This window comes from Tenrec ecaudatus, chromosome 4, assembly GCF_050624435.1.
Source record: "Tenrec ecaudatus isolate mTenEca1 chromosome 4, mTenEca1.hap1, whole genome shotgun sequence".
In the NCBI taxonomy this organism is placed as follows: domain Eukaryota; kingdom Metazoa; phylum Chordata; class Mammalia; order Afrosoricida; family Tenrecidae; genus Tenrec; species Tenrec ecaudatus.
Genome location: NC_134533.1, coordinates 183,584,389 through 183,609,916, shown reverse-complemented (window position 1 = coordinate 183,609,916; position 25,528 = coordinate 183,584,389). Strand labels below are relative to the sequence as shown.

At 46.5% G+C, this 25,528-nt stretch overlaps 1 protein-coding gene across 2 annotated transcripts in view; it reads right to left on the bottom strand.

Annotated features, from left to right (window-relative positions):
* The window catches only part of NEK10 (NIMA related kinase 10), a 268,659-nt gene that overhangs the window by 214,106 nt on the left and 29,025 nt on the right, over nt 1-25,528 (bottom strand). For both annotated transcript variants that reach the window (XM_075547136.1, XM_075547137.1), the window contains exons 4-5: nt 15,167-15,297; nt 13,060-13,158 (exon numbers count right to left, since the gene is read on the bottom strand). In XM_075547136.1, coding sequence (XP_075403251.1) covers nt 13,060-13,158; nt 15,167-15,297 — 230 coding nt within the window. The remainder of the gene's footprint in view (nt 1-13,059; nt 13,159-15,166; nt 15,298-25,528) is intronic.

The following is a 25,528-nucleotide window of genomic DNA, read 5'->3' as shown; positions in this document are numbered from 1 at the left end:
GGGTGAGGATTCAGGTTTGTCTCATCTATACTATTGTCAGTTGCCATCGTGTCGGCTCTGACTTGTCGCAGCCCTCCATCCGACAGAATGACACACTGCCTGGCTGTGTGCCGTCCTCCCAGGCTTTCCCGTATTTGAGCCCCGTGTTGCAGCCACTGTGTCAATCCATCTCCCCCAAAGGATCATCCTCTCTGGGGCTGTCCCTCTGCTTTTCAGGGCCTGGCTCCTCCTGATACATGCCCAAAGTATTTGAGATGAACTCCTACCATCCTCCCTTGTCAGGATCATTCTGGCTGTACTTCTGGTTCTTCTGGCCAATCGCCATCTAATCAGTGTTCTTTGACAACACCACAATTAAATTCAAATCTGTCTGCAAACCTACATCTCTCAAATTAAGCGACTGAGACTCAGTCTACTGAGAGGCCAAATGAACCCCTGTAGTTATTGCCGCTGGAGAACTAACCTGTGCCCGTGTGTATTCACCCTAATCGGTCCTTGCCTCTGCCAAAACTATCTCATAGGAAGGAAGCTGGCAAACGGGATTTTCCCATCCCTTCTAGTCCCAGGGTCGTCTGAGTGCTGCTCACACAGCAGAGTCCTGACTGCTGAGAGAGGCGGAAGAAGATGCCCCAAGAGCACACTGCCTAGGAATGACCCATGCCACCACCAAGTGGCCTGGCAGGAGCATCTGCCACAGCTGCCACTACCGCCAGGACATTTTCAGCCAGGTGCCCTCTTGTCAGACACCCCTTTTCAATGGGGGTTTTCCTGAAAACAAAGCTCAGGATCCATCAGGAGCAGGTCTGCCAGCATGAGAAATTTACCCAAAGCCACAGTTGGAAACTGCACTCATGTCTGTACATATTCTGGATCTGGGGGGGAAATACACAAACACGCATATAGACTGCAGACTTGAACTATGTTTTAAACTTAAAACCAATCCCCTTTGGAAACACCTGGTTATTCTAAAATTCCCGAGAGAATACCTTTAGTCTTTATGAATAGGCCAGTGACACAGGACTGGCGCGCCTTTCAGGTGCAAAGACACTGCATCACAAGAATCTAGTGAAAGTAATGCTCAACTTGGAAGAGCTGGTGGATGCTTAATGAAGTTTAATGGTGGTTCATTTTCATCATTTAAGAGAAAAGCAATGAGGTGTTTCAAGAGATAATTCAGGCAGCAAAAATAGCGTGCACCCACCCAAACTAAACCTGTTCCTGTCAAGTCCATTCTAACTCATAATTACTCTGCAGGACAGAGCTGATCTACCCCCATGGAGCTTCCAAGGTTGTAAACTCTTTCACAGAGGCAGACTGCCTCATCTTTCTCCCTCGGAGCAGCCAGTGAATTAGAACCACCAACCTTTCAGTTAGCGGCCAAGTCCATCAACCACTGCACCACCAGGGCACCTTCAGTATGTGTGCACTTGGTATTCTTTCCTGTTTCTTAGATAACATCTTCATGGGGTAAGCTCATAACCTTTCCAGTCCTGTGTGTGTGTGTGTGTACGTGCGTGTGTGTGTCAAAATAAATAGTGAAATGGTGTCCCTGTTCCTTAAAAAAAAGAGAGAGGAGGAAAAAAATCCATCCTTGGATTTAAAAAAAAAATTTTATTTTTTACTATTAAAAGAGGGGACGATGAGTTCCAGGAAAGTCTCAGAGTTGAAAGTTCTGTCCCAAGCACATAGCGTGTATTTTTTTTAATTCTGTTTTGTAATTTGGGGACCGAAGCCCACAGCTATTAACATTCCTACGCGAGGCTGGCCCCTGCTGGCGTCCATGTCAATAGGATTCCTGGTGGCTGACTGCTCTGGCTCCCTCTCTGCACGCACTGACCTCAGAAGGCGCAGTTGTTCCTTTCCTTGGCTCCCAGCCCCTGAAACCCCACCAGGACGTGGCCCATCCAATCGGTGTTGGTATTCAAAGGGGATTGCGTGTTCTGTAAGACGATACGGATAATTCCTTGCCAAGAGGTGGGGCGACCTGGAAACACACAACTCGGTGCGAGCAGAGTTCCATCGAGAAGACCAGTGGGTGTACTGTAAAGGCTAGTGCCTTTGAGTCTGGCTGAACAACCGCAGCCTGGAGTTAGCTGCACACCAGAAACCCAGTTGGGGGGCTGCCTCTCAGCCAGTGCTCCTGGCGCCCAGACACAAGGGAATGTCTGAAGAGAAAGTGCTTCTTCAAACACATTGAGTACCGGAGCCAGGAGGGCTCTGCAGAGTGGCCTGGGGATCCTTGGAGGCAGCCCTGGAAAACTTGTCAGCAATGATAGCGTCTCCCTGGAGGGTATGCTCAGTATAACCACCGCGGAGCAGAGAATTCGTGTGAGGGCAAATATTTAGACTATCTTGTGACTGAACTTTTGCCACTGTGTCCACAGGACTATTAATACATCGCAGTGTGACCAGCTTCCAGAGCCTTTGTCCGTGGCCCCCTGCCATATCACTTTCAGCATCAGATGCCACTGTCTGCTCTCCACAGAGAGAAGGAAAGGCCGCTGGGCGGCAGCGGGGGTCTTTGAACACAAGAAAGAGCACAGTCAGGGTTTGACCTTCTTACACAGTAGGGAAAACCAACATGGGACAAGAGAATCCCAGATGAAGCTAAGCCACGATGCTGCGGTATTGAGTAACAAAGCCGCAAGGACGAGAGAGCCATCGCCTCCGATGGTGAAGGTTCTGGGTTAGCTCAATCCAGGGACTCGTGCCAATGCCAGAGGGGATGCACTCCATTTCCCTTCGTAGGGGGCTGCTCTGCCTCCCATTTAGAAGGAATAGCATTCACTTGTTTAAACTGCCCGTTGTTCAAATCGCCCATTTTGTGTTGTTGTATTATTATTTTATTTTAATTGAACACTTAGGATCCAAAGTTAAAGGGAAAGGAATTCAAGTCCTTTCCAAAGAAATATAATGTTACCTCCAATTTGTAAACTAGTTTCTTGTTGCTGTTGAAAAGATAAAATTCACATCAAAGTCGATACACCAAATTTAACAAACAAGCCTATGTTTGAAAACAAGTAGGTCATGCACCAGCTTGTTCCACTAGACGTGATGGGTCTTTGTTCTTCCTCTGTGTCCTCCACTAATCCTAATACAGAATAGCGACATAGATTCATATTGTGAATATTTCTAAATTCAGAGGGATCTTGAGTAGCAGGGACTCTTTTCTACATATTCCTTTTACATAGTTTATAAAACAAAACTTAAAAGTAAAATGTTTTCAAATACTGTCACCTACCACATGCCGGCCAATATTAAACATCTAAGAATCAAGTACTGTATGAGGTGGGGTGGGTGGAGGGATAGGGCCCTTCTCTCAGGAAGCATACATTCTAAAGGGAGAAGGCCAATAACAAACACCAACAAATAAAAATGTATGCCAGGCAATGAACAGTAAAGAGCCATAAAGTTTAAATATATATATTTTAAAACTACTAATGTACTTCAAAAAATGTTTGTGCCCAAATGAACTCATGTAACATGTCTAAGTAGGATCTTATTTGAAGCAGGAATAAGGCTAAGACACCAGTTGGAAAAGAGCCCCTGTAAGAGCACTGTGGATTCGGCTGAAATTGAACCACAAACAAACATCAAATTTATGGTGAAACTTAGGGGGAAGTGATGCCTCACGAAAAGTTTGTGGGGACAATGCCCCAAAGAAATCAGCAGTTTATAATGTGATAACTTATTTTATGAAAGAGCAAGACCATGTTGAAGATTACAAAAGCAATGACAAGCCACCAAGCTGATTTTCAAGGAACAGAATCACCCTGTTTGTGCCCTAACTAGAGAGGACTGGTAATTAATAACAGAAGTAATGAGCAACACCTACACATCTCAACTGGTTTACATAAGTCTGACTGAAAAATTAAAGTAATGCAAACTTTCTGCTCAAAGGGTGTCTGAACGGTTGTCATCAGATCAGCTGCAAGCAAAAGCTGAGCTTTTGGGGGACATTTTTAACAGGATTCTGATGCATTTCTTGGAAGAAATGTAATGAGAGATGAAACAGAGCTTTGTCAGTATCATGATGGAGACAAAGCACAATCCAAGCAAGAAGCGATATTGGGTCAGTCAGAGCAAAAGCGGACCGATCATAAGCAAGCGCCATGGCAACAGGTTTTAGGATGCTCGTAGCTTTTTGCTTGCTGACTTTCCAAAAGGCTTTTTGATTTATTACAAGACTGTTTGAGAAAGTCAGCCCGAGCTACAGCAGAAAAACATCTGGGAAAATTTCATCAGAAAATCCTTCTCCACTGTGACAATGCTTTTGCTAATTCCTCTCATCAAAACAAGGGCAATTTTTCAAGGGATTCCATGGGAAATCATTAGGAATCTAACTACAACCCTGGTTTGGCTCCTTCTGATTTCTTTTGTTTCCTAATTTAAAAAGAAATAAAAATTTTTAAAGGAAATCCTTTAATGAGTACCCATTTCTCTTTAGTTAATAATTTATAAAGGACGGCATGGACATGGTTAAAGTCCTGGGATCCTTAGTTCTTTAATGATGTAAGACACTAACAAAAGTGGCTTAACTGTGGTGGAGCTTATATTTCAGAAAAACAAGTTCATAGCTTTTATTTTTATCTTTTAGTTCTGTTTATCCACAAACCTTTTGAAGCCCCTTTATAATTTAGGATAGTTAGACAAGGATTCCATGAAAAAACAGTATCTGAGCAAATGAAAGGAGGGTCCTATGAATGAATGTCAAGCCAGAGAAGCAGAATGGTGACAGTCCCGAAGGCGGGAGCCTGGTTGTAAGTTCAGAGAATACCAACACAGACAAATAGCAGAGAGAGAAGCAAAAATAAGGTGGCATGAGCTGAGGCCAATGAAATGATGGGATCTAAATCTTGAAAGGCCCTGTAGATTTAAATAAGACCCTGGACTCTTTGTTCTGGAAAGTCGCTGAAAGCCAAGGGCAGAGTTTGGTATGATCTGACTTGGATGTTAACGCAATCCGTCTGGATGAGTTCAAAGTAGGGAACTCAGCTTGCCTAATGTAATATTGCAAGCCAGGGATGACGGTGGCTTGGACTAGGCTAACCGTTGGAAAAGACTAAGTGAGGAGGGCAGATTAGAAAGAAAAGAATCACAGGTCTTATGTATGGGATATTAAATTTGTGATGCCCAAAGAAGCAAATGTCCACCATTCTGTGTCTGGACCAATGAATAAATTTCCAGCAAGGAAGAACTGTGCTTATGACGCCAGTTTCTCATAACAGTGGGTGGATGGTCATTTGCAAGTGGACTCACTTTTTAGCTGTGGGAACGTGGCTCCTGGAACCAGACAGTTGCTTACCAGATGCTTTCATGGCCGTGTGTCCTGGTGAGAAACAGCTATCAATTGAGCCAGATGGGAAACTGGAGAGGGTGGCTGCTTATGGCTATGGCTAAAGTATAAGTAATCCTTCCTCGGAGGCTGGGACACGTTACTCACACTGGGATGATGATTTAGGGTAACTGCACCAGCAAGAGGAAACGAAGTGAACCTGCTTTAAAAGAACACTAAGTCACACGTTCAAGGAAACGCTCCACGTGTTCCCTTTTATTGGGACACAAGAGAGTGGCTCCTCATCAGAGCAGACGCTGGGTTCCAGAGAAGGAAGGCACTCATCTCTGCATGCGCTATTCATCCTTGTAGCTTCACCCTCCGTTCCTCTTTTCTTCTCTGCCCTCTGCTTCTTCCCTTCTTTGCACATACATGTTCCAGGATTTGGTTTTTGAATCACTGAATCTAGGATTTTCATCCAATTAAATCTGATGTTCCAAAAGAAAAGGTGTGGAAACACAGTTGTTCTGTAAGGCTGAAGGTATGGTGGAGGATGGGATGTGGGTCGGGAAGAAACAGGTGACCATCCTAGCAAGGTTATGCAGGGTGAGGCACAATGGAAGAACTTGATACTTACGTCATCATTGACTAAACTCTGTTTTTAGAATAGAACGGAATAGCATAATCTATCTGTGGCCAAAGGCCAACATAAAAGGATGCCCTCAATGTTCAACATTCCTGAAGTCCTTCTTGTCTTATGAAATCACAGGCCCACAATCAGCTCTTCCTAGTGTGAAGATTTCCAAGGATGCGCATGTGCGAGCCAGTAACTCTATCCCACTGGGCTCATTAATCACTACAAATTAGGAAAGGACATCTCCTGACTTCAAAATTGCCAGGATGTTTTTCAGCTGGTGAATGCTAACCTTTGCCCAATGATTTCCCCTAATGATTTCTGCATGTAATGCAAATGAGGCCTCTCACAAATCTCCATGCAGAAAATCTGCCGCCTTCCATAATGTCATTGTTGCTGTTGTTATTTTTGTAGTTGTAGGTGCTATCGAGTCAGTACAACTCATAGTGACCCCGTGTACTAGAGAACAAAATGCTACCTTGTCCTACACCCTCCTCACAATTGCTGTGATGTTGGAGCCCATTGTGTCAGCCCATCTTGTCAAGGGTCTTCTTTGTCGTTGTCCCTCCACTTTACCACGCATGGTGTTCTCTTCACGAGACTGAGCTCTCCTGTTAACAGGTCCAAAGTACATGAGATGAAGTCTCTCCATCCTTGCGTCTAAGCAACAATCTGATTGGACTTCTTCTGAGACAGTTGTTTGTTCTTTTGTTAGTCCATAACTCAAAAATTCACTGCCATCAAGTCCATTCTGACTCATAACCACCCTGGAGGACAGGGTAAAACTGCCCCTGTGAGTTTCTAAGACTATAACTCTTCATGGGAGTCGAAAACCCTGTCTTTATCATGTGGAGCAGCTGGTGATTTTGAACTGCTAACTTTGAGGTTAGCAGCCCAACACGTAACCACTAGGCCACCAGGGTCCCTTGGCACTCCATGGTACTTTCAATATGTTTTTGCCAACACCATAAGTCAAATACACTATCCAGTGTCCAACTTTCACATACGTAGGAAGCCATTGAAAAGACCATGGCTTGGATAAGTTGCATCTTAGTCCTCAAAGTAACTTCCTTGCTTTACCACATTTTCCCCATCATTTTATTGGGGGCTCTTACAGCTCTTATAACATTCTATACATCAATTTTATCAAGCATATTTGTATATATGTTCCCATCATCATTATCAAGACATTTTCTGCTTGAACCCTTGATATAAGCTCCTCTTCCCCTCTCCCTTCCCCACCCTCCCACCCTCCTGTATCCTTGAGCAATTATATATTGTCATTGTTATTTCACATCTTATACTGTCCTTTGTCTCCCTTCACCCACATTTCCACTAGTTGTCCCCTTCTCGGGTGGGGATGGGGACTATGTATCCAATCTTGTGATGAGTTCCCCTTTTCTCACCCTTCCCCATCCTAGCATGTCCTAAAACTGGGTCATGGTAGTGGGGAGGAATATTCGGGAACTAGAGCAATGATGTGATTCGTTGGTGCTATACTACATCTTGGTTGAATCATCCCCTCCTTGTACCTATGGGAATATCCAATTATCTATGGATGGGTTTGTATCTCTACTCCAACCCCACCTTTCACACCAATATAGTTGTTTTGGATCTTTTGATACCTGTTGCCTGATCCTGTCAACACCTCATGATCACAGAGCACATTCTTCTTCTATGTGAGCTTATTTGCTCCCCTGTTAAGATGGCTGCTTCTTTTAACTCAAGCCTTTCAGACCCCAGACCCTCTATCTTTTGAAAGCCGGGCACTATCCACTCTCCACTATCCACTTCACCACATTTGTGTATACATCCATTTTGTCTTCAGCAATAATGTTGGCAAGATGAGGTATGAAGGAGTGCCAGCTTATCAGAACCAAGTGTTCTTGTGTTAAGGGAAGCCTTGAATAGAGGCCCAGTCTGTCTGCTATCTTGCTATCTATCATATAAATATATGTACATTGACCTCTATCCCTTTTGTTATAAATTAATATATTTACATATACACATGCCTATAACTATGCCTCTATAAATAGCTCTTGCCTCCTGTTTCTTTCCTCTATTTCCTTTCACCTTCTTCCTGTCCCACTATCGTGCTCATCCTCCATTTGGCTCTCAGTATTTCCTCTCTAATACTTTGCTCTTGTTCACACCCCACTTGGCATTATGCACCCTCTTCACCATCAATTTTAGCTCTCTTGTTGTTCCCTTCTCTGAGTTTGTTGGCTCCCCACCCCCTTCTCTCCCATGTCCCCCAAGAACCGCTGGTCCCATAGTTTTCTCCTCGGGATTGTTCATCCTGCCTATCTTATATAGATAGACATGGGGCAAAAGAAAGAGAAAAAAAAACAAAAGAAACCTAATAAAACAAACAAGCAGAACAGAAGAAAAACCAATAATTCCAGGTCTGTCTGTTGACCCTAATGTATGTTTTCCAATCAGGTCTGATGAGGTGCCAAGCCCTGTCCCCCAAGTCTGAAGTCTATTTTCAGGATTCCTTGGGGACTTGGTTACTTTGCTCCCCTTGCTGCCCAGTTGCATTCCCTTCGCATTTCACCTCACTGTTCATGGGTACACTTTCCATGTGCTGTCTGCTGTAGTGCTATGAATCAGGGAGGGAACATTGTGTCTCGTGGTGGGGCCAGCCCTATGGTCCTCTCTGTGTGCTGGCTGCTCCAAATAGGGATGTCATCCCTGGGGCTTGGTGGGCCATGATGAGATTCGTTCTCTCTCTCTCTCTCTCTCTCTCTCTCTCTCTCTCTCTCTCTCTCTCTCTCTCTCTCTCTCTCTCTCTCTCTCTCTCTCTCCCCCTCCCTCCCTCCCTCTTAGTTCGCTTCCATGTGGTCTGCACAGACCCTCCTTTCTTCAGTACTGTCTTCTGCATTGACTTCTTCTGGGGAGGGGGACTTTTAAAAGAGGTCCTGTGCAGATCTGCCCAATGTGAATCGCACTTTCATCTCTTGACTGCTGCTTCTAGGAGCACACAGTACAGACAAAGAAATGGTCGGCTAAGAATCCCTGGAAACGTTCATGCTAGCTGTCCTCAAAACAAATTATAGAGTCTCATTTCTTATTACTGTTACAGGCATAATTATTCTGCTATTAGTCATGTTGTACTCGCTTTGAGCCCGAGAAAGAGGCGGTTGACAACTTCAGGTCTTTTGTCATGCTCACGGATCTTTCGACAACCATTGAGTCTACTGTCCAGAACAGAGCAGGCCTTGCTAAAGACTGCATAGCCCTGCTGAAGCTGCTAGGGCTGCTTATATCATCTGAGTCAGCCTAACAATCCGCTCCTTATACTAAGTACAAAAGCCTGGCAGATGCCCTCTCAATCTGGATTGCTTTGAGCTAAACCGTGCATTGGGCACTCACTGTCCACCACTTAAATATGAGAGCATTTTAAAACTTAGTGGGAAAGTTCCATTATCTTTTCATTCTGTTTTCCACAACCTTTGGGAAACCTCTCCCTCCGCTTTATCCTCCAAATGTACAGGTTCTACATCCATAGATTTAACCATCTGTGGATCAAAAACATTCAAGAAGGAAAAAAAGGAATTGAATTGTTAAAGCACTCCTTCTGAGGCACTAAGAGGGATATTAAAATGCTAGTTACATAGTGTTTATTTTTTTATTAAATATGAGAAGTAATCTGCTTGGGTTGGTTTTTTGTTTTTTGTTTTAACATTTTATTAGGGGCTCATACAACTCTTATCACAATCCATGCATATACATATATCAATTGTATAAAGCACATCCATGCATTCTTTGCCCGAATCACTCTCAAAGCATTTGCTCTCCACTTAAGCCCCTTGCATCAGGTCCTCTTTTTTTTTCCCCTCCCTCCCCGCTCCCCCCTCCCTCATGAGCCCTTGATAATCCACAGATTGTTATTTTGTCATATCTTGCCCTATCCAGGTCTCCCTTCCCCCCCTTCTCTGCCGTCCATCTCCCAGGGAGGAGGTCACATGTGGATCCTTGTAATCAGTTCCCCCTTTCCAACCCACTCACCCTCCACTCTCCCAGCCTCGCCCCTCACACCCCTGGTCCTGAAGGTATCATCCACCCTGGATTCCCTGTGCCTCCAGCTCCCATATGCACCAGTGTACAATCTCTGCCCTATCCAGTCCTGCAAGGTAGAATTCTGATCATGGTAGTTGGGGGGAGGAAGCATCCAGGATCTGGGGGAAATCTGTGTTCTTCATCGGTACTACATCGCACCCTGACTGACCTGTCTCCTCTCCTAAACCCCTCTGTGAGGGGATCTCCAGTGGTCGACACTTGGGCCTCAGGTCTCCACTCTGCACTTCCCCCTTCATACACTATGGTATATATGTGTATATATATATATATATATATATATATATATATATATATATATTCTTTTTTTTGCATGATGCCTTATACCTGGTCCCTTTGGCACCTCATGATCACACAGGCTGGTGTGCTTCTTCCATGTGGGCTTTATTGCTTCTGAGCTAGATGGCTGCTTGATCACCTTCAAGCCTTTAAGACCCCAGACACTATCTCTTTCGATAGCCGGGCACCATCAGCTTTCTTCGCCACATTTACTTATGCACCCGTTTGTCTTCGGCGATCATATCATGGAGGTGCGCAGCCAATGATATGATTTTTTGTTCTTTGATGCCTGATAACTGTTCCCTTTGGGACTATGTGATCACACAGGTTGATGTATTCTTCCATGTGGGCTTTGTTGCTTCTGAGCTAGATGGTCACTTGTTTATCTTCAAGCCTTTAAGACCCCAGTCACTATCTCTTTTGATAGCCGGGCACCATCAGCTTTCTTCACCACACTTACTTGTTCACCCGCTTTGGCTTCAGCAGTTGTGTCGGGAGAGTGAGCATCATAGAGTGCAAATTTAATAAAAGAAAGTATTCATGCATTGAGGGTGTGCTTGAGTAGAGGCCCACTGCTTGAGTTGTTAACTGCAAAGTCAGCAGTTCAAAACCACCAGTAGCTTCAAAGGAGAGAGAAGAGGCTTTCTGCTCCTGTGAAGACTTATGGCTTCAGCAACCCACCAGGGTGTTTCTATTCAGTCCTATAGGGTTGCCATGAGATGACATTTCCTTGATGGCAGTGAGTTTGGTTTTCAGAGATGATTTCAAATATATGACAGCAGGTGTGTAGGTTATATTGCAAATATTATGCCAATTTATATGAGGGACTTGATTTGGTAACCGCATGGCAGTAATAGTAGTAAGGGTACCTGGAACCAATCCCCCTCAGATGCTGAGGGCCCACTAAACACAATATTAAATAATGCCATCTAAACACCAAGTCACCACCACTCAGGCTTGTATTTAGTAGCTGACTTATCATGCAGGACCATCAGGATGCTTTTCGCTAAAATCGGCAAATTCACTGTACTAACGCAGGGTTTTAATTTGGTCAAGGAATTCAATTATTAACACTTCTCTTATTGTTCAAAATAAATTTTTTTTCCCTTCTCAGTAGGGCAGAATTGAGATATCTCCATCCATCCCTGAAGTGTAAGAGGAGATTCTTTATAGGCATCGGTGATAGCTAAGGTTTTGTAGTCACTTGGCTGGGCCACGATTCTCAGCGGTTTGATAGTTAAGACAAAGTAATTTCCACATGATGAGCTCTCTCTTCAAGGACATGGTCTGTGTCCAATACAAGTGGACACTGTGGGAAAGCTTGCTGTTTCCGGATCCTATATCTGGCCCATCTTCTGGATTGGGCTGCAGTCAGTGGCCTGTTTGAATTACCTGCTGACCCTAGGAATTATCAGTAATGTCCCAGCTTATCTTATCTGCCAGCCTTGGATTGATCTGTCTCTGCAGCCAGAGGCCTGACCCTGACCTGCCAATCATGAGGGTTCCTTAGCAGTTGCTATCTTACCTGCTAGCCTGGCATTCATTCACGTCTCTAGCCAGAAGCCTGACCTACCCATCTTGGGATCCTTAGGGCCTGAACCTAAGAGAGTTAGAAGAAGCCTCCACCCTGACACCTGACCCATGGACTTGAAACTGTACAAGTTTCTACAACTGTGTGAGCCATGTCCTTGATATGCACCTCTGGGTGTGTATACATATATGTAAGCCTAGGTGGTTTTTTGCTCTCTTCCAGCCTATATCTGTAGGGAGAAAGACTGGACCTCTTTGGGGAAGATGGGGAGCAAAAGGCAGGATCCTAACTGATGAAACGGAGGGAGCCTCCTTCACATCTTCACACCAAAGGTAGAGAGCCATCCTCTCATGCAGCAGACTGACATCTCACTTTAACCAGCACAGCAGCCATCAAATTCATTTCTCCCCATTCACCGCGGCATCCATTCTGATTTATGGCGACCCCATGTTTTCGAGTGAAATTGAGCTACAGGAGTTACAACAGCTGGTTATCCAAAAGTAGATCTCCAGGACCTTTCTCCCAGGCTCCCCTGGGTAGATTCGAACAGCTAGACTTGTGGTTGGTAGCTGTGCGTGCAGCATATGCACCAAAGGGAACGCTATCGCCAGCATATAAAGGACGAGGAATCCAATGCCGGCAACCGGCCAGCTGCCGTCAAGGGCTCACTCAAAGCTCTGCTGTGGGAGAAGGAACTTAAAAGACGGATTAACTAACCCTTCTTCAACAGCCCCAACATGAAACCTGTGTTAAGAAAGATCTGAGAAGAGAGGAGGACCATTGGTTTGGGCCTGTCTTCACCAGGCGATGGCTGGACATCGTGCACATTCATCCCCTCTGTCCCCAAAGCCAGGGCTGGAATATGCCATTTATTCAGTAACTGCATCTACTGCAAAACTATATCAGGAAAATGTCGCCCATGGTTGTTGCCCAATGCATTTTCCCATAAACGCCCACACAGTAACCTCTGCTGTGTGCTTAGATACCAGGGCTGGGAAGTCGGGGCACAGCGTAACTAGAGAGCTTCCCCATTTCACCTTGTCAGTCAGGAAATTCAGCATCTAACCAGAGAGATTTGAGTTAGCTCATCCACAGTGCCAACCTGTTCACCCCAGCATAGCTGGCCTTTGTTCTAGTCTGTCCATTAATTACGTTGTGTTCACTCTTGTAAGCTGCTTCAGACCAGAGTCTATAGACAAACTATATAAAACATGCTGTTCTTGGGTAACTGTCTGCTTTCCTTCTCCAGGACATTCTTACCTGCATATGAGTCTATTTTTCACCAGGGCTGTAAAGATCTCCTGAAATACTTTGTGCTGGGGGTGTTTGCTGAAATTTCTCTCATTCTTGTAGTTTATACTGAGAGGAAACAAACAGAAAAGCTTTAGGTAATAGAAATCATTTAGGCTGCCATGAATTTCACAGCGCAGGTAAAGATTATATGGTCTTGCGACTACAGAAGAATTTTGGGGGTTGAACACAGTGCTAACGGTAAGCAGCAATTGTTAAAATTTTCACACAAAAAAAGAAAACCATTGTGCTGGGTGATGCCAGTTCACAGCAACCCTAAATAAGGCTTCCAAGAAGCCTCATCTTCCCCGCTGTGAGCAGCCGGTGGGTTTGAACCACCAACCTTGTGGTTAGTGGCCCAGGGATCCATCCATTGCATCACCAGGTGCCTACATTGTTAAAATAGGAACTAAAAATTCACGTATGAAGTTAATAACATAAATAACCCAGTACATGTATTTTATCTTAACATTGTATAATAATCCTAAAAACATTTAATATCTAAAACTGGGTGGCAGGGGGAAGAGAGGTAGATGGAGAGAGAGAGAGCGATTAGGGCCCATTTCTCTAGAGAGTTGTGAAATAAGCAGAGAAGAACTCCTTTATTCCTTGCCCCCGGCCTCTGGAACTGTCCGCTCCATTGGTTGGCACCTGTGGTTCCTTACAGATCACTCAGCCGATCCTGGCTCATGGAGATCTCATGGGTCAGGACAGAACTGTGCTCCATATGGCGCTCAAGAGCTGACTTTTGGTTTACCAGATCACCAGAGCTTCCTGAGATACCTCTAGCTGCATCCAAACCTGCAACCGTCTGGTTAGCAGCAAAATGTCTTAGCCACTTGCACCATTCAGAGAATCCTGGTGGACATCCGGGGCTCATTAAAGACAGTCTACGCCCTGTCAAATGTGAGCATTTCGCCACTGCGTTCTGCAGGGCTGTGCATTTTGAACAAAGTGTTGACACTGTCCAGCTTCCATTTCTAGTTGCTGGGGTGACAGCCCACCAAACACATTAAAAAGTTCCCCCGCAAAACAGTCCACGCTGAAACTGGGAGAGGATACAAACGTATGCACAAAAGGGACACACTCTTTTTGTGCACATAGAAGCCGTTCAGTTGAAAGCTTAGGCCAAAGAAGCTGGGATTACATAAGCAAAGGCAGGTGCTGTCACCTTAGCCTTACACTGCCTTCGCAGCCTTTCAAGTGTCCCTGGATGGCACGTCACCATCCTCTCCAGGTGAGAGAGGCAGTTGTTTCCTGTACTCAAACCCTGGGAGGCTGCTTGTGTGACCAAACTTAAAGTCCTTAAGTTCCTCACTAAAACAATATCTTAAAAATATTAACATATTAATAACCATGGGACTTTCCTAGGCTGTTAAATCCACTGTCATTTAATGGGAGAAAACAAAACAAGCAAACACAAAAACCCTAGGTCGGGGGTGGGGGGGGTGGGTGGGGGGAGAATGGGGGCAAATGGCCGATCTAGAATGCTCATATCAGTATCTCAGGGCAGTCATTATTTACATAGCACTTAGTCTCAAATGACCTCAGCACACTGTAAGGTGACGAGAACCAATTCCCGGAATGGGAGTGGCCCTCGGGACATGAGGCTTCTAGGAGACCTTCCTGGCTTCTAGGAGACCTTCCTGGTGACGAGAGAAAGAAACCTGCGTGGGCACTTCCAGGTGAGAGGAGAGGCGAGATCCCTCCAAAGGAAGGGTTTGGTTGCGTTGACAACCACATTCCTCAGCCATCAGACCGCCTCACCGCAAATGATTAGATACGCCTTCCCGTGATCAACAGCGCAAGCTGGGGATCAGCCTGGCCAGGTCGACAGTCTGGACTCACTTCCTCATTGAGCCCAGGCCCAATGTGCGTCAACACTGTGTCCCCAACCCCCCAGGTCAGTGTCACCCATAGCCACAATGCCTGCTGTTTACAGGCGATTTCTGGGAATGGCTTAAGCAACGAATTAGAAGAAAGGGACTTATAAAACCTTAGTGAGCTACAGCCTACATAAGGCTTAGGGCTAAGTAGAATAGATGGCTGGAGACAAGGGTGACACTAGATTTCTTACCTAAAATTTTCAAGTTCAACAGCTTCTGTGGACTCATGCCACTGACCTCGAGCTCTGTGTCCACCCACCTTGATGGCGGGCTCAGACTTCGTCATTCTACTTTGGGCACTCTCAAAGGTAATGGCAGGAAGCTACAGAAAGAGAAGCACAGAGTACATGAGGATCAGTTAAGCACAGAGCAGAGACAGTAACTAAATGACGGTGGAGGGAGGGTGATGAGGAACCTGGCAGCTACGTCAAACGTAGGGTCACCCCCCCCCCCAGATTTAAACAACGCTAACTTAAACATTTACTCTCTGCTTTATTTGACTTTGCAGCCTATGCCACCACCTGCCATGTCCCAGAGGCATTTATTTCTAGTCTCCTCTGATGACAATGTACCAAGCGGGAACTTGCCTCTGTCTGTCCAATGCTGTATCCCCAGAACCTAAAAGGCAGTGTTGGAGACGTATGTCTAGGGGAAGGCCTGGGGTGTGTACAGCTTGCTGAATGACTCAGAGGTGCAAGCACACAAGAACGTTTCGGGATGCAGCTAGAGCACACTGGTGAGGGGTCCAGACTGAGGATGAATCATCATGCATGCCATGCCATTCGTTCCTCAGCACTGACCGTATCTGCGCAATGCGTGCTGTGGGTGGTAGTGACATAGCGGTGTCAAAGCCTTAACCTTCTGAACACGTAATCGCATTTATAAATGCTGTACCATAGGATTCCCCGTACGAAACTAAAAACTCCCTTAAATTAACAACCACACGTTGACTACACCCCATTTAGAATATGGCTTAATTATAACAGAGATGCATTCTAAGAGAGGGAGCGTTCAACAGCCCTCCAAAGGGTGGGGGGGGGGTGTTCTTTGTATGCCAGCCATGGTTCAGTTCTCCAGCAAGAACGGTGTGTTTACAAGAAGAAGAACAAAACTTCCACCCCGTAAAACTCTCCTGCTCAGTGTCCAGTGGCTCAATCTACAACAGACCGTGGGCACTGGAGGCCGCAGGGCTCTGTGAGTAAGAGAACCAACCCCAGACTAGATTCCCTGGGTTTAAGTCCACCATGAGCCAGCTGCATGAGCTTGGGCAAGATATTTAATCTCCCCGTTCATCCGCTGCCACAACTGGACAATAGAAATGATCAGAGTAATAGTGCATGACTCGTGGAGTTATTTGGAGGCTTCAAATGAGCATTCATAAAGCGCTGGCTACGTGTCAGTTACATTCGTTAACCCAAATAGCATTGGACACAAAGTCACATCGGGGAGTGACCTTTCCTGTGCTGCACAGAACGTGTCATGGCGCGCTGAGAACAGGACGTGGGTGTGTATGCGGGGCCAAAGGGATTCAAGCCCCCTGGGGTGACTCGAACCGTCAGAATGCTGACTGACTGCCAGAGAGAAGGCAGCCAGGCAGCTGATCCTGGAAGTCAATCGAGGGAAACTCAGCGGATACAGCAGAGTTGGCATCAATAGCTGTAAAGCTTAGAATTTAATAGTAGGAACCTGGAACCTGGAAGAAACCAAATCTGTGGTGGGTTCAGAAATCTGTTCAGAACCCAGAGCCTTTGCTTTGGCCCCCTAATTCCTCAGACCCTCTGGTGTATCCTTCAACGTCTACTGTATAGAAGAAGCAGGGTCAGTAAAACATATACAGTTCTCTTGGTTCAACAGCTCCCACCCACCCACCCACCTGGTACAGACCAAATCGGAACACTCCTAGGCAAAGAGGCAGGTGAGCAGCTTCTGCCCGGGGTCTGGCTGCATTAACTGGTCACTGGACCAGGAGCACATCTCACGTCGCTCCATGCTTGGGCCTGTGCGGCCTGCAACTCCTACCCACATTCCAGGGCTCAGATCCAACCATCTCCCGGGCAAACGGCTGCCCCAGCGCCTCCTGGGTAGAGCTCTCTGTGCCCTCCCCGGCTGACATGGCTGTCCCACCTCTCCTCTGACCACAGGCAACATGCTGTTACCACGTCTAATGGACACAGCAGCTTTCCCCACTCAGTCTGGCCATCCTGGTGTTCTTAAGACCTCACCTAAGGTCTGGCACCTAGTAGGTGTTCAGATATGAAGCTGTCCTATGAATGCTCACCTTGGTCCCAGTCTTTGCTACATGGATCCATCTTGTCAACCACCTCCATTCACATTTCTTGTAGACCCACTGGGTATCAGGTGTTGTGTGCGATACTGGGTATATTAAGCAGAAGGGCCCTGGCCTCTGCCTTCAAGGCGTGCATGGGCCCATGTGAACAGGGGTTTGGACTGTGCACCAGCCATGCGAGGAACGTTCCAAGATATTCCGGGCAGATTTTCACACAGGCTGGAAGGAACGGCGGTCGGCAAACTTTGGCTCTCAGACCATAGGCAGCTTTTCAGGGGCTCCGGAGTAAAATGAAATTTTCAAAAGGATATTATTCAGATAATGGTGATTTCCTTTGTTTGCCAAAGAATATATTTATGGTTCTTGAATAATTTTTAAATTGTTGTGTGGGACAGGATTGGTTCTTCCTCTGTCTCAAAAGACTGCCGCCCCCGGGCTGGAAGGGACAGGGTGAGTAGAAAATGAGGAAGATGGGCGACAAAAGGGAATGGCAGAGTGGCTGAAACAGAACAATTACTGAGGGCTTTGCTCGGGGATGACTCTCCTGCACCTGGCGCCAACAACAGAAGGCAGAAGGCTTTCCATGAGCCAGAAGGCACTTCTGCCCCTCATACAAGGGGAGTGGACAGTACGAGGCCAGAGCCAGGCCGCATCAGGCAGGACCTTCCTGAACATTTGGTCCCATCGCTTCTGCTCAGCAATTTCCACATTCGTTGTTGGGGGTGGGGGGGGGGGATCGAGTATGAAACCCTCAGAAGAGCCAGCAGGCACCGTCCCCGCCCCTCCAGCTTTAGTTAGCGCCACACTGATGACATCTCTGCCCATTGTGTGTCACTTTCCCGCCATCCTGCCTTCAAATGGCTGCTTGCTTTACTCCCTTTGGGCAGGATGCCTTTCCCAGCAAGTCCCCTCATTTAAAAAAAAAAAAAAAAAAAAAAGCAGTCTCGTTTTCAAGAGCCATCTCCTTCTGTGCCACCTGAGAGAAGAGTGGCCTCACCTTCCTCCTCAAAACGCATGCAGCCGTGGCTCTGCGCTGGGCTTCCCACCCCCTAAGCCGGCACCTTGCCGAGAGAACCAAAGGGGTAGTTCGCCTCAGTCCTGTAGGGTCGCTGTGTGTCAGAACTGACTCGATGGCAGCGGGAATCTTTCCTCTACATAGCAACTATTACAATCCCTTTTGTTTCAAGGAAATGAACGGACCAACAATGAGTGGTTTTTGTTTTTCTACCTTCTTTATTTTTTTTAATTGAAAACCTGTCTTGCAGCTTCCACTGGCTCTGACTGCAGAAAGGGCCAAGAACAGAGAGCAAACAGACATACAAAGACACCTTCATCCCAGAGCTCCAGGCAGATGCCTTCGTGAGTCGTGAAAAGCGCCCAGTGAAATCTCAACCTCTTCCGTCTCAACAGCCCTGGGGCAGTTCTTTTTTCTTGAATTTTGGGGTTTATTGGGCCATTCGGATTCTAAGCGTGCTGCCAGGGAGGGCCCCCCCCCTCGGGCCCGGCGAGTATGCGTGTGTTCTCGGTGCCCTCACACTGTCTCACAGAACAGCAGGCACAGAGAGAGCAGGAAGTCTGTCAAGACAGAGCATGCATACGTGGGATACAGCACACCATGTAGCGATAAGGGGAAGGGCCTGCCCGTCTGGTCAGGACTTCAGATGCAGGTCATTCCATTATTTCCAAGAATCTGCCTAAAGGAGAGTCTCTGCACCCGGCGCATGGCCAGCCCACCCCACTGGCAAATAGGAAGCCATGTCTTCTTCACTCAAAAATCAAACTCACGGCCACCGAGTCCATTCTGACTCATGGCAACCCTACGTGGCAGAGCAGAACTGCCTGTGGGTTTCCAAGACGGTCACGCTTCCCAGGAGGTGACAGCGGCATCTTTCTCCCCAGGGCTTCCTAGAGGAGCAGGAATTCAGCTGTGTGAACCTGACTCCCCCCTTTTCCAGTTGACTGTGAAAAAAGAAACCTCAGAGCCAAACGTGTGGTCTCTTTGCCTATTTGATGGGCATTTCTGCTTGCACTTGATCCTACTTTGCTGATGCTTGTGTCTCTCCTTTAGTCCCAGTTACATTAACCTGTCACGCTTTTAAGTAACCCTAATTGGTACTGCGTGATGGCTAAGTAGTGTTGGTGACTGAACCCCCCCATCGCTCCTCCAGAGAGAAACAATGGTAAACAAGATGGTAAACAAGCAGTCTTGGAATCCCTAAACAGCAGCTCAACTCTCCTGGAGGGCTGCTATGCATGAGTCAATTCGAACGCTGTGGGGGTGGGGGGTGTATGTCTGCCTGCTTGTCATGCTTTACATGCCATAGTGGGTGATCTGTTGGGCAGCTAACAAGGCCAGCAGTTTGAAGCCACCAGTCACTCTGAGGGAGAAAGGTAAGGTTTTCTACTCCCCTAAAGAGCTACGAAAAGCGTGAGAAACCCACAGGAGCAGCTCTGCCTTGTCCTATAGGGTTGCTATGAGTCAGAATCAACTCGATGGCAGTGAGATTTTGAGTTATTAGCACATTGGTTGCTAACTCAACTCATGGCCCCTCCATGTGTTTCCGAAAACTGCGGCCCATAGGTTTTTCTTTCCTTCTTTTTCTTTATTGTTACATGTTTAATTATTCACTTTGTTTTTCTTGTATGAAAACGACTGTGTGGTGACGGTGACTGGAGCCTGCGTCCACTGCACAGAGGTTGGTCCTCTGCACAAGAGCTTGGGAGCCACAGAGGTGGGGGAATGAGAGAGCTGTGGCCCCAGGAAAAGTTGCCCCAGGTGACAGCGCAGCCCCTGGTCAAGGTGTAGCAATCATCAAAACTGGCCAGCAACAGAAGCAGCTTCTTGGGCACAGAGTCCAATGCCATGCCAGTGCCTCCGTGCCAATGCCATGCCAGTGCCTCTGGGAGGCATGAGGCAGCCCAGCACAGAGCCACCGCGGCCTGTCACTTTGCAAGAACTGTGTAGGGTTCGCCCATCTTGTGCCCTCAGTAGCCTCTGAGTCCAGTAGGGCATTAGGGCAGAATGATGGCCCCTTGGAGGGCAAAGGTCACCTCCTTGGTACACTTAAGCCCCAGATGAACATGCCACTCTAGTTCTCAATGGAGACAAATGCCTTCACTCTGGTCTACTAGATGATGCACATCTACTTCTTCACAGGCATGATTTTCAAAACCTCTTCTTTGAAGATGAAGAAGTCGATGATCACAGACTCCCAGATGGGCAGGGAGCAATGATCCCCTCCAGGGGCTTGATCTTCATGTCCAGGACCAGACAGCCCAACTTACTGGCTAGGGGCCACGCCTGGTCCTGGATTCTCCCCTGAGAGTTCCCAGGCCGACTTCTGAGCCCCACAGACCACTGCTGAAAACTTGGTGGAAAGCCACTGAGAGCTGCCATCACTGGCGCACAAGCACCTCCAGGTCCTCCTGAGACACCAGCTGCATCCACGAGCCAGTGTTCCCTTGGAGAAGGTGTCCTAAGTTTTCCAGAGCTGTGATTTTTCTCAGAAACCAACTGCCAGGCTTTTTTCCAAGAAACATCCAGGATTATTCAAAAGTGTTCATACATAACTGTAAGTCTGGGTAAACCAGTGAAACAAATCCACAGAAACTCATATATATGAGAGACTTTTATATTAAGAGTAAGTGTACATTAAGGAAGCGTCCCAACCCAGTGCTGCCCAAGCCCATAGGTCCGACATTATCCCATAAGTCTGACACCAATCCGCAAAGTCCTCTTCAATCTCACAAAACACACACAATGATGCCAACTGCAGGAGGAAAGCCAAATCAGTGAACAAGCAATCATTTCAGTGCTGGCAGAGGTCTCCACACGGCTGCCCCAGCACCCAGGGCTGCATTGGGGTAGGTTGATGTGGCTTCTCCTCAGGGATGTCTTACAGGGAGTGAGCCTTGCCAGCTGAAGCAGGGAACTGGCTAAGGCAGCTGCACCCTGGTCCAACCATCAGAAAATAAGAGACCCGAGAACTCGAAAGGTGAGGCTCACCGAGGCATTCAATTCGCTGCCCTTCAATTAATACCACATGTGTTTATGGGCCAGGTTGGCACAATAAACCTTAACTATCTCAGTAAGTTTCCATTAGTAACAGCGCCATTAATTGTGGGTCACTCCTCTGTATCCTCTTGTTAGTTGTCAATGGGTCCGTTCCCACCCACGGGGACCTAGTATGTGCAGAGTAGAACTTCACCAGAGGCTTCTCAAGGCTGCCACTTTACAAAAGCAGATTCCCAGGCCTGTCTTCGGAGGTACCTCTGGGTGGGCAGTCAAGCATGTAACTGTGGGCCCCACCCAAAGACTCCTCTGCTGCTTTTAAAGTCTCCAAACACACTGCCATTGGGCCACTTGCGGCTCATAGCAACCCTCCAGAGCAGATAGAACTGCCCCTGTGGAATTCCGAGATGGCAGTCCTTTGTGGGAGTAGAAAGCCTCATAGTCCTCCTGTAGAGCAGCCAGTGGTTTCGAACTGCTGACCTTGTGATTAAGAGCCCAAGTTGTATAACCACTCCGCCACCAGGGTTCCTATCTTTCTCAGACAAGCAAGGTGGAAATAAATAACTTCCTCATTTATTTGCTCTAATATCTTTCTCATCCTTTAAATTCAAGGAGCCCTTAGGGCACTGTCAGGTAAGTATTGGACTGTTCACCACAAGATTGATGGTTCAAACCCACCCACTGCTCCACAGGAGAAACATGAGGCTGTTTGCTCTGATAAAGATTTACAGCTTTCCAAGCCCTACATAGAGTTGCTATGAGTTGGAATCCACTCAGATTTGCTTGGGGGTTTGGATTTGCACTGAATTTGCTTGGGAGTTTGGAATATATGTCTGCACATTATTTCACACAATAGAGAACAGGTATCTAGAATATCATTTACTATTTCAAAATTCTACATGCATGAAAATTTCATTAACAAAATGAGGTATGAATTTTGTAAACCTTCAAATAACTGAGGGCAATTATTTTCGTAGTTTTAGAACCATCATTTTCTGGATAATTCAGATAATGCAAATACTCTTTGCACGTGTGAAATATTTCACTGAAAAACATGGTGTCACATGTGAACGTGACAAAAGAAAAACAAACTTATGGTATATTTTAAGATTGGCTGAATGTGGAAAATAATTCACTTCAATTAAGCCGACCAGGTGTTAATAAGGAAGTGCTGTTGCAAGCGAATATGATAAATTTCATCATAGGTTTCAAGGTTGGAAAGGTAGAGCAAAAAAAAACCTTTTCTCATGTTTCTTTTGCTCTAAACCTCAATAAAAAATTTTTTTAAGAAACCCTGTAGTGCAGTGAACTCCAACTAATAGTGCCTATAGGGCAGGGTAAAATGACTCCTTAAGGTTTTGAAGGAGGCTGTAAATGTTTACAGAAGCAGACTGGCTCAGATTTTCCCCCATGGAGCAAATGGTAGCAAATTCATGGACCACTGAATGCTGAGTTAGCAGTCCCGCACCGAGCCCACTGTACCACAAGGGATCCTTTTACACTGGAGCAAACCAATCAAATCAACCTCACTGCCATCGCGTCAATGCGGGTCCATAGTGACCCGACAGGACAGGGAAGAACTGGCCCTGGGAGTTTCCGAGCCTGTGATTGTCGATGGGACTCCTGCAGAGCAGCTAGTGGTTTCCAACTGACGCATTGCAACCCAACAAGTCACCCCTGAGCTCCTCTTTGCTCTGGACAGAGAGTTATATATATGCATGTGGTAACCCAAGTCTCAATTCAATTGGGCAAAAAACTGATCAAGAACCGACCAACAAGATACGAAGAGCTTGTTCAAACATCACATGCTGGCACTGAGCTATTTATAATCTTGTCAGGAAATAAGACCATGTGTGGGTTAGAGAAGGATTTCTCCCAAGCTGTCTCCCCCAAATATATGCCAAACAGCTGCTTGGGAATGACCATACACTTGGAGGTCATCAGAAGTAGGTCAGGGGTTATTCCCCCTGAGAGCTATCAGCCATCTAGAGCAGGCAGGCACCACTGTTTATCCCACAACAAATAGGGCCCACTCCCTTCTGATAAGAATAGTAGTTGTCTGTTTCCTTGTAGGAGACCCCAGAGAGGTCAAACCCGCCCAAGGATGACTAAGGCTAGGCTGCCATCTTGAATCTAGGATCCGTCCATCTTGTCACATGTATACCCCCAATCCCTCCTCTTCCTATTGCACGTATGTCCCTAGACCACCCCCTCTCATTACTGTATTACCTATGATGTATGTCCTCACCTTCCTGTGAGGTATGTCCTCACCTGTAATTAGGGGGCTTGCATGTCCCCAAAGAAGATAAAAAGCCTGGGCTAGCATTAAAATTGCTCTCTCCCTCCCTCCACGTGGACCACCAAGTGGGGCTGAGGTGAGCATGCTACCATGAATCGTGTCTGACTCTATTTATTTCAATATTTCTATCTCTCATGCTCTCTATAACTTTACTATGATCTTTACTTATTATCGCTGTACGATTGCACCTACCGGACCCGTAATGATGTGTTAGGGGCTGGCTTCCCTGACAGCCATGTTTCCAAGAAGAGAGAAAAAGGGGAATGCCAGCACAGTGAAAGAAGGTGCTAGGGAAGCACAGAACGTTGCTGATGGAGGTGGTGCCCTTCGATTTAGGTCTTGCAAATACACCAGACTTTATAGGACAGAAAGTTGGGGAGAGAGACGTGGCAAACCTAGAAGACAGGGGAAGTGGTAAGGTGAGAGTCCTGACAGTATAAGAGTCTCTCATGATGCACAGAGGGGAAGGGTGGAAACCATAACCATGAGGTGTGATCACGAGGTGTCGATCAGGTATCAGACATCAAAGAACAAAAACTCATTGTGAATGAGGGGGAGTGCAAAGGGGAGACCCAAAGCCCATCTGTAGGCAACTGGACATCTCTTTGCAGAAGGGTGGTGGGGAGGAGATGAGCCAGTCAGGGTTCAGTATAGCACTGATGAAACATACAACTTCCTTTAGTCCTTTAATGCTTCCTTCCCACCCCATCCCCACCACTATCATGATCCCAATTCTACTTTATAAGTCTGGCTAGACCAGAGGATGGACATTGGTACAGATAGGAACTGGAAACACAGAGAATCCAGGACAGATAAACCCCTCAGGACCAATAATGAGAGTAGCGATACCAGGAGGCTAAGAAGAAAGTAGAGGAGAAAGGGAGAACAGATCACAAGGAGCTACATATAACCCCCTCCCTGGGGGATGGACAAGAGAAAAGTGGGTGAAGGGAGACATCAGACAGTATAAGACATGACAAAATAATAATAATTTATAAATTATCAAGAGTTTGTGAGGGGGGTTGGAAAGGGAGGAGAAAATGAGGAGCTGATACCAAGGGCTCAAGTAGAAAGCAAATGTTTTGAGAATGATGATGGCAACAAATGTACAAATATGCTTGACACAATGGATGGATGGATGGATGGATGGATGGATGGATGGATTGTGATGAGTTGTACGAGCCCCCAATAAAATGACATTTTTTAAAGCTAAGGAAGAATATGAATTGTATGTGAATTATATGCCAATAAAACTGTTAATGAAAAAAGAAAAAAAGGCATTTTGCTTTACCTTGCATGCTTTCCTAGGGAAGAACTGGCTTCATGTGAGGCAGTGACTTGTGAAGGGCTGTGAGTCAGGAATTTTGTATGAGACATGAATTCGGCATCACGTAAACGCAGCAAGGGATCAGAGGGCTGCCGCTCTGGGAATGGCCACATTGTTAGCAGAGAAGAAGGGGCTCACCAGAGCAAGGACATTTTAAGCCTCAGATTTACACTGAACCCACATTCAACCAACAGCATCGGGAAGTGTCATTTAATTTCTGAAGTCCTGTAAAAGACACATGTGAAAACAGCCTGGCAGGAGCATCTCCCCTCTAACTTCATTGAGGGGGTGGGGGACCACTAACACCCTCAGCCACTCTTGGCTGATTGCTATGCGGCAGGGTCAAGCGTACCTCCTTCGCGCCAACATTTTCCCAACATCTGCCACCCTCCACCCCAGTCACAGCACTCTCTCCTCCTCCGCTGGGTCCGGAGGTTCACTGCAGCAATCACATAGACCTCGCAGGCAATGCTCGCCATGAGGCTGACCCTATCGCCTCACTGCCCCGGCTAGGCGCCAGCTTCACAAGTGCTCCCGTGCTTGAGCCCATTGTTGTAGCCGCAGTGTCAGTCCAGCTCCTTGAGGGCCTTCCTCCTTTTTGCTGCCCCTTTACTTTACTGAACATACT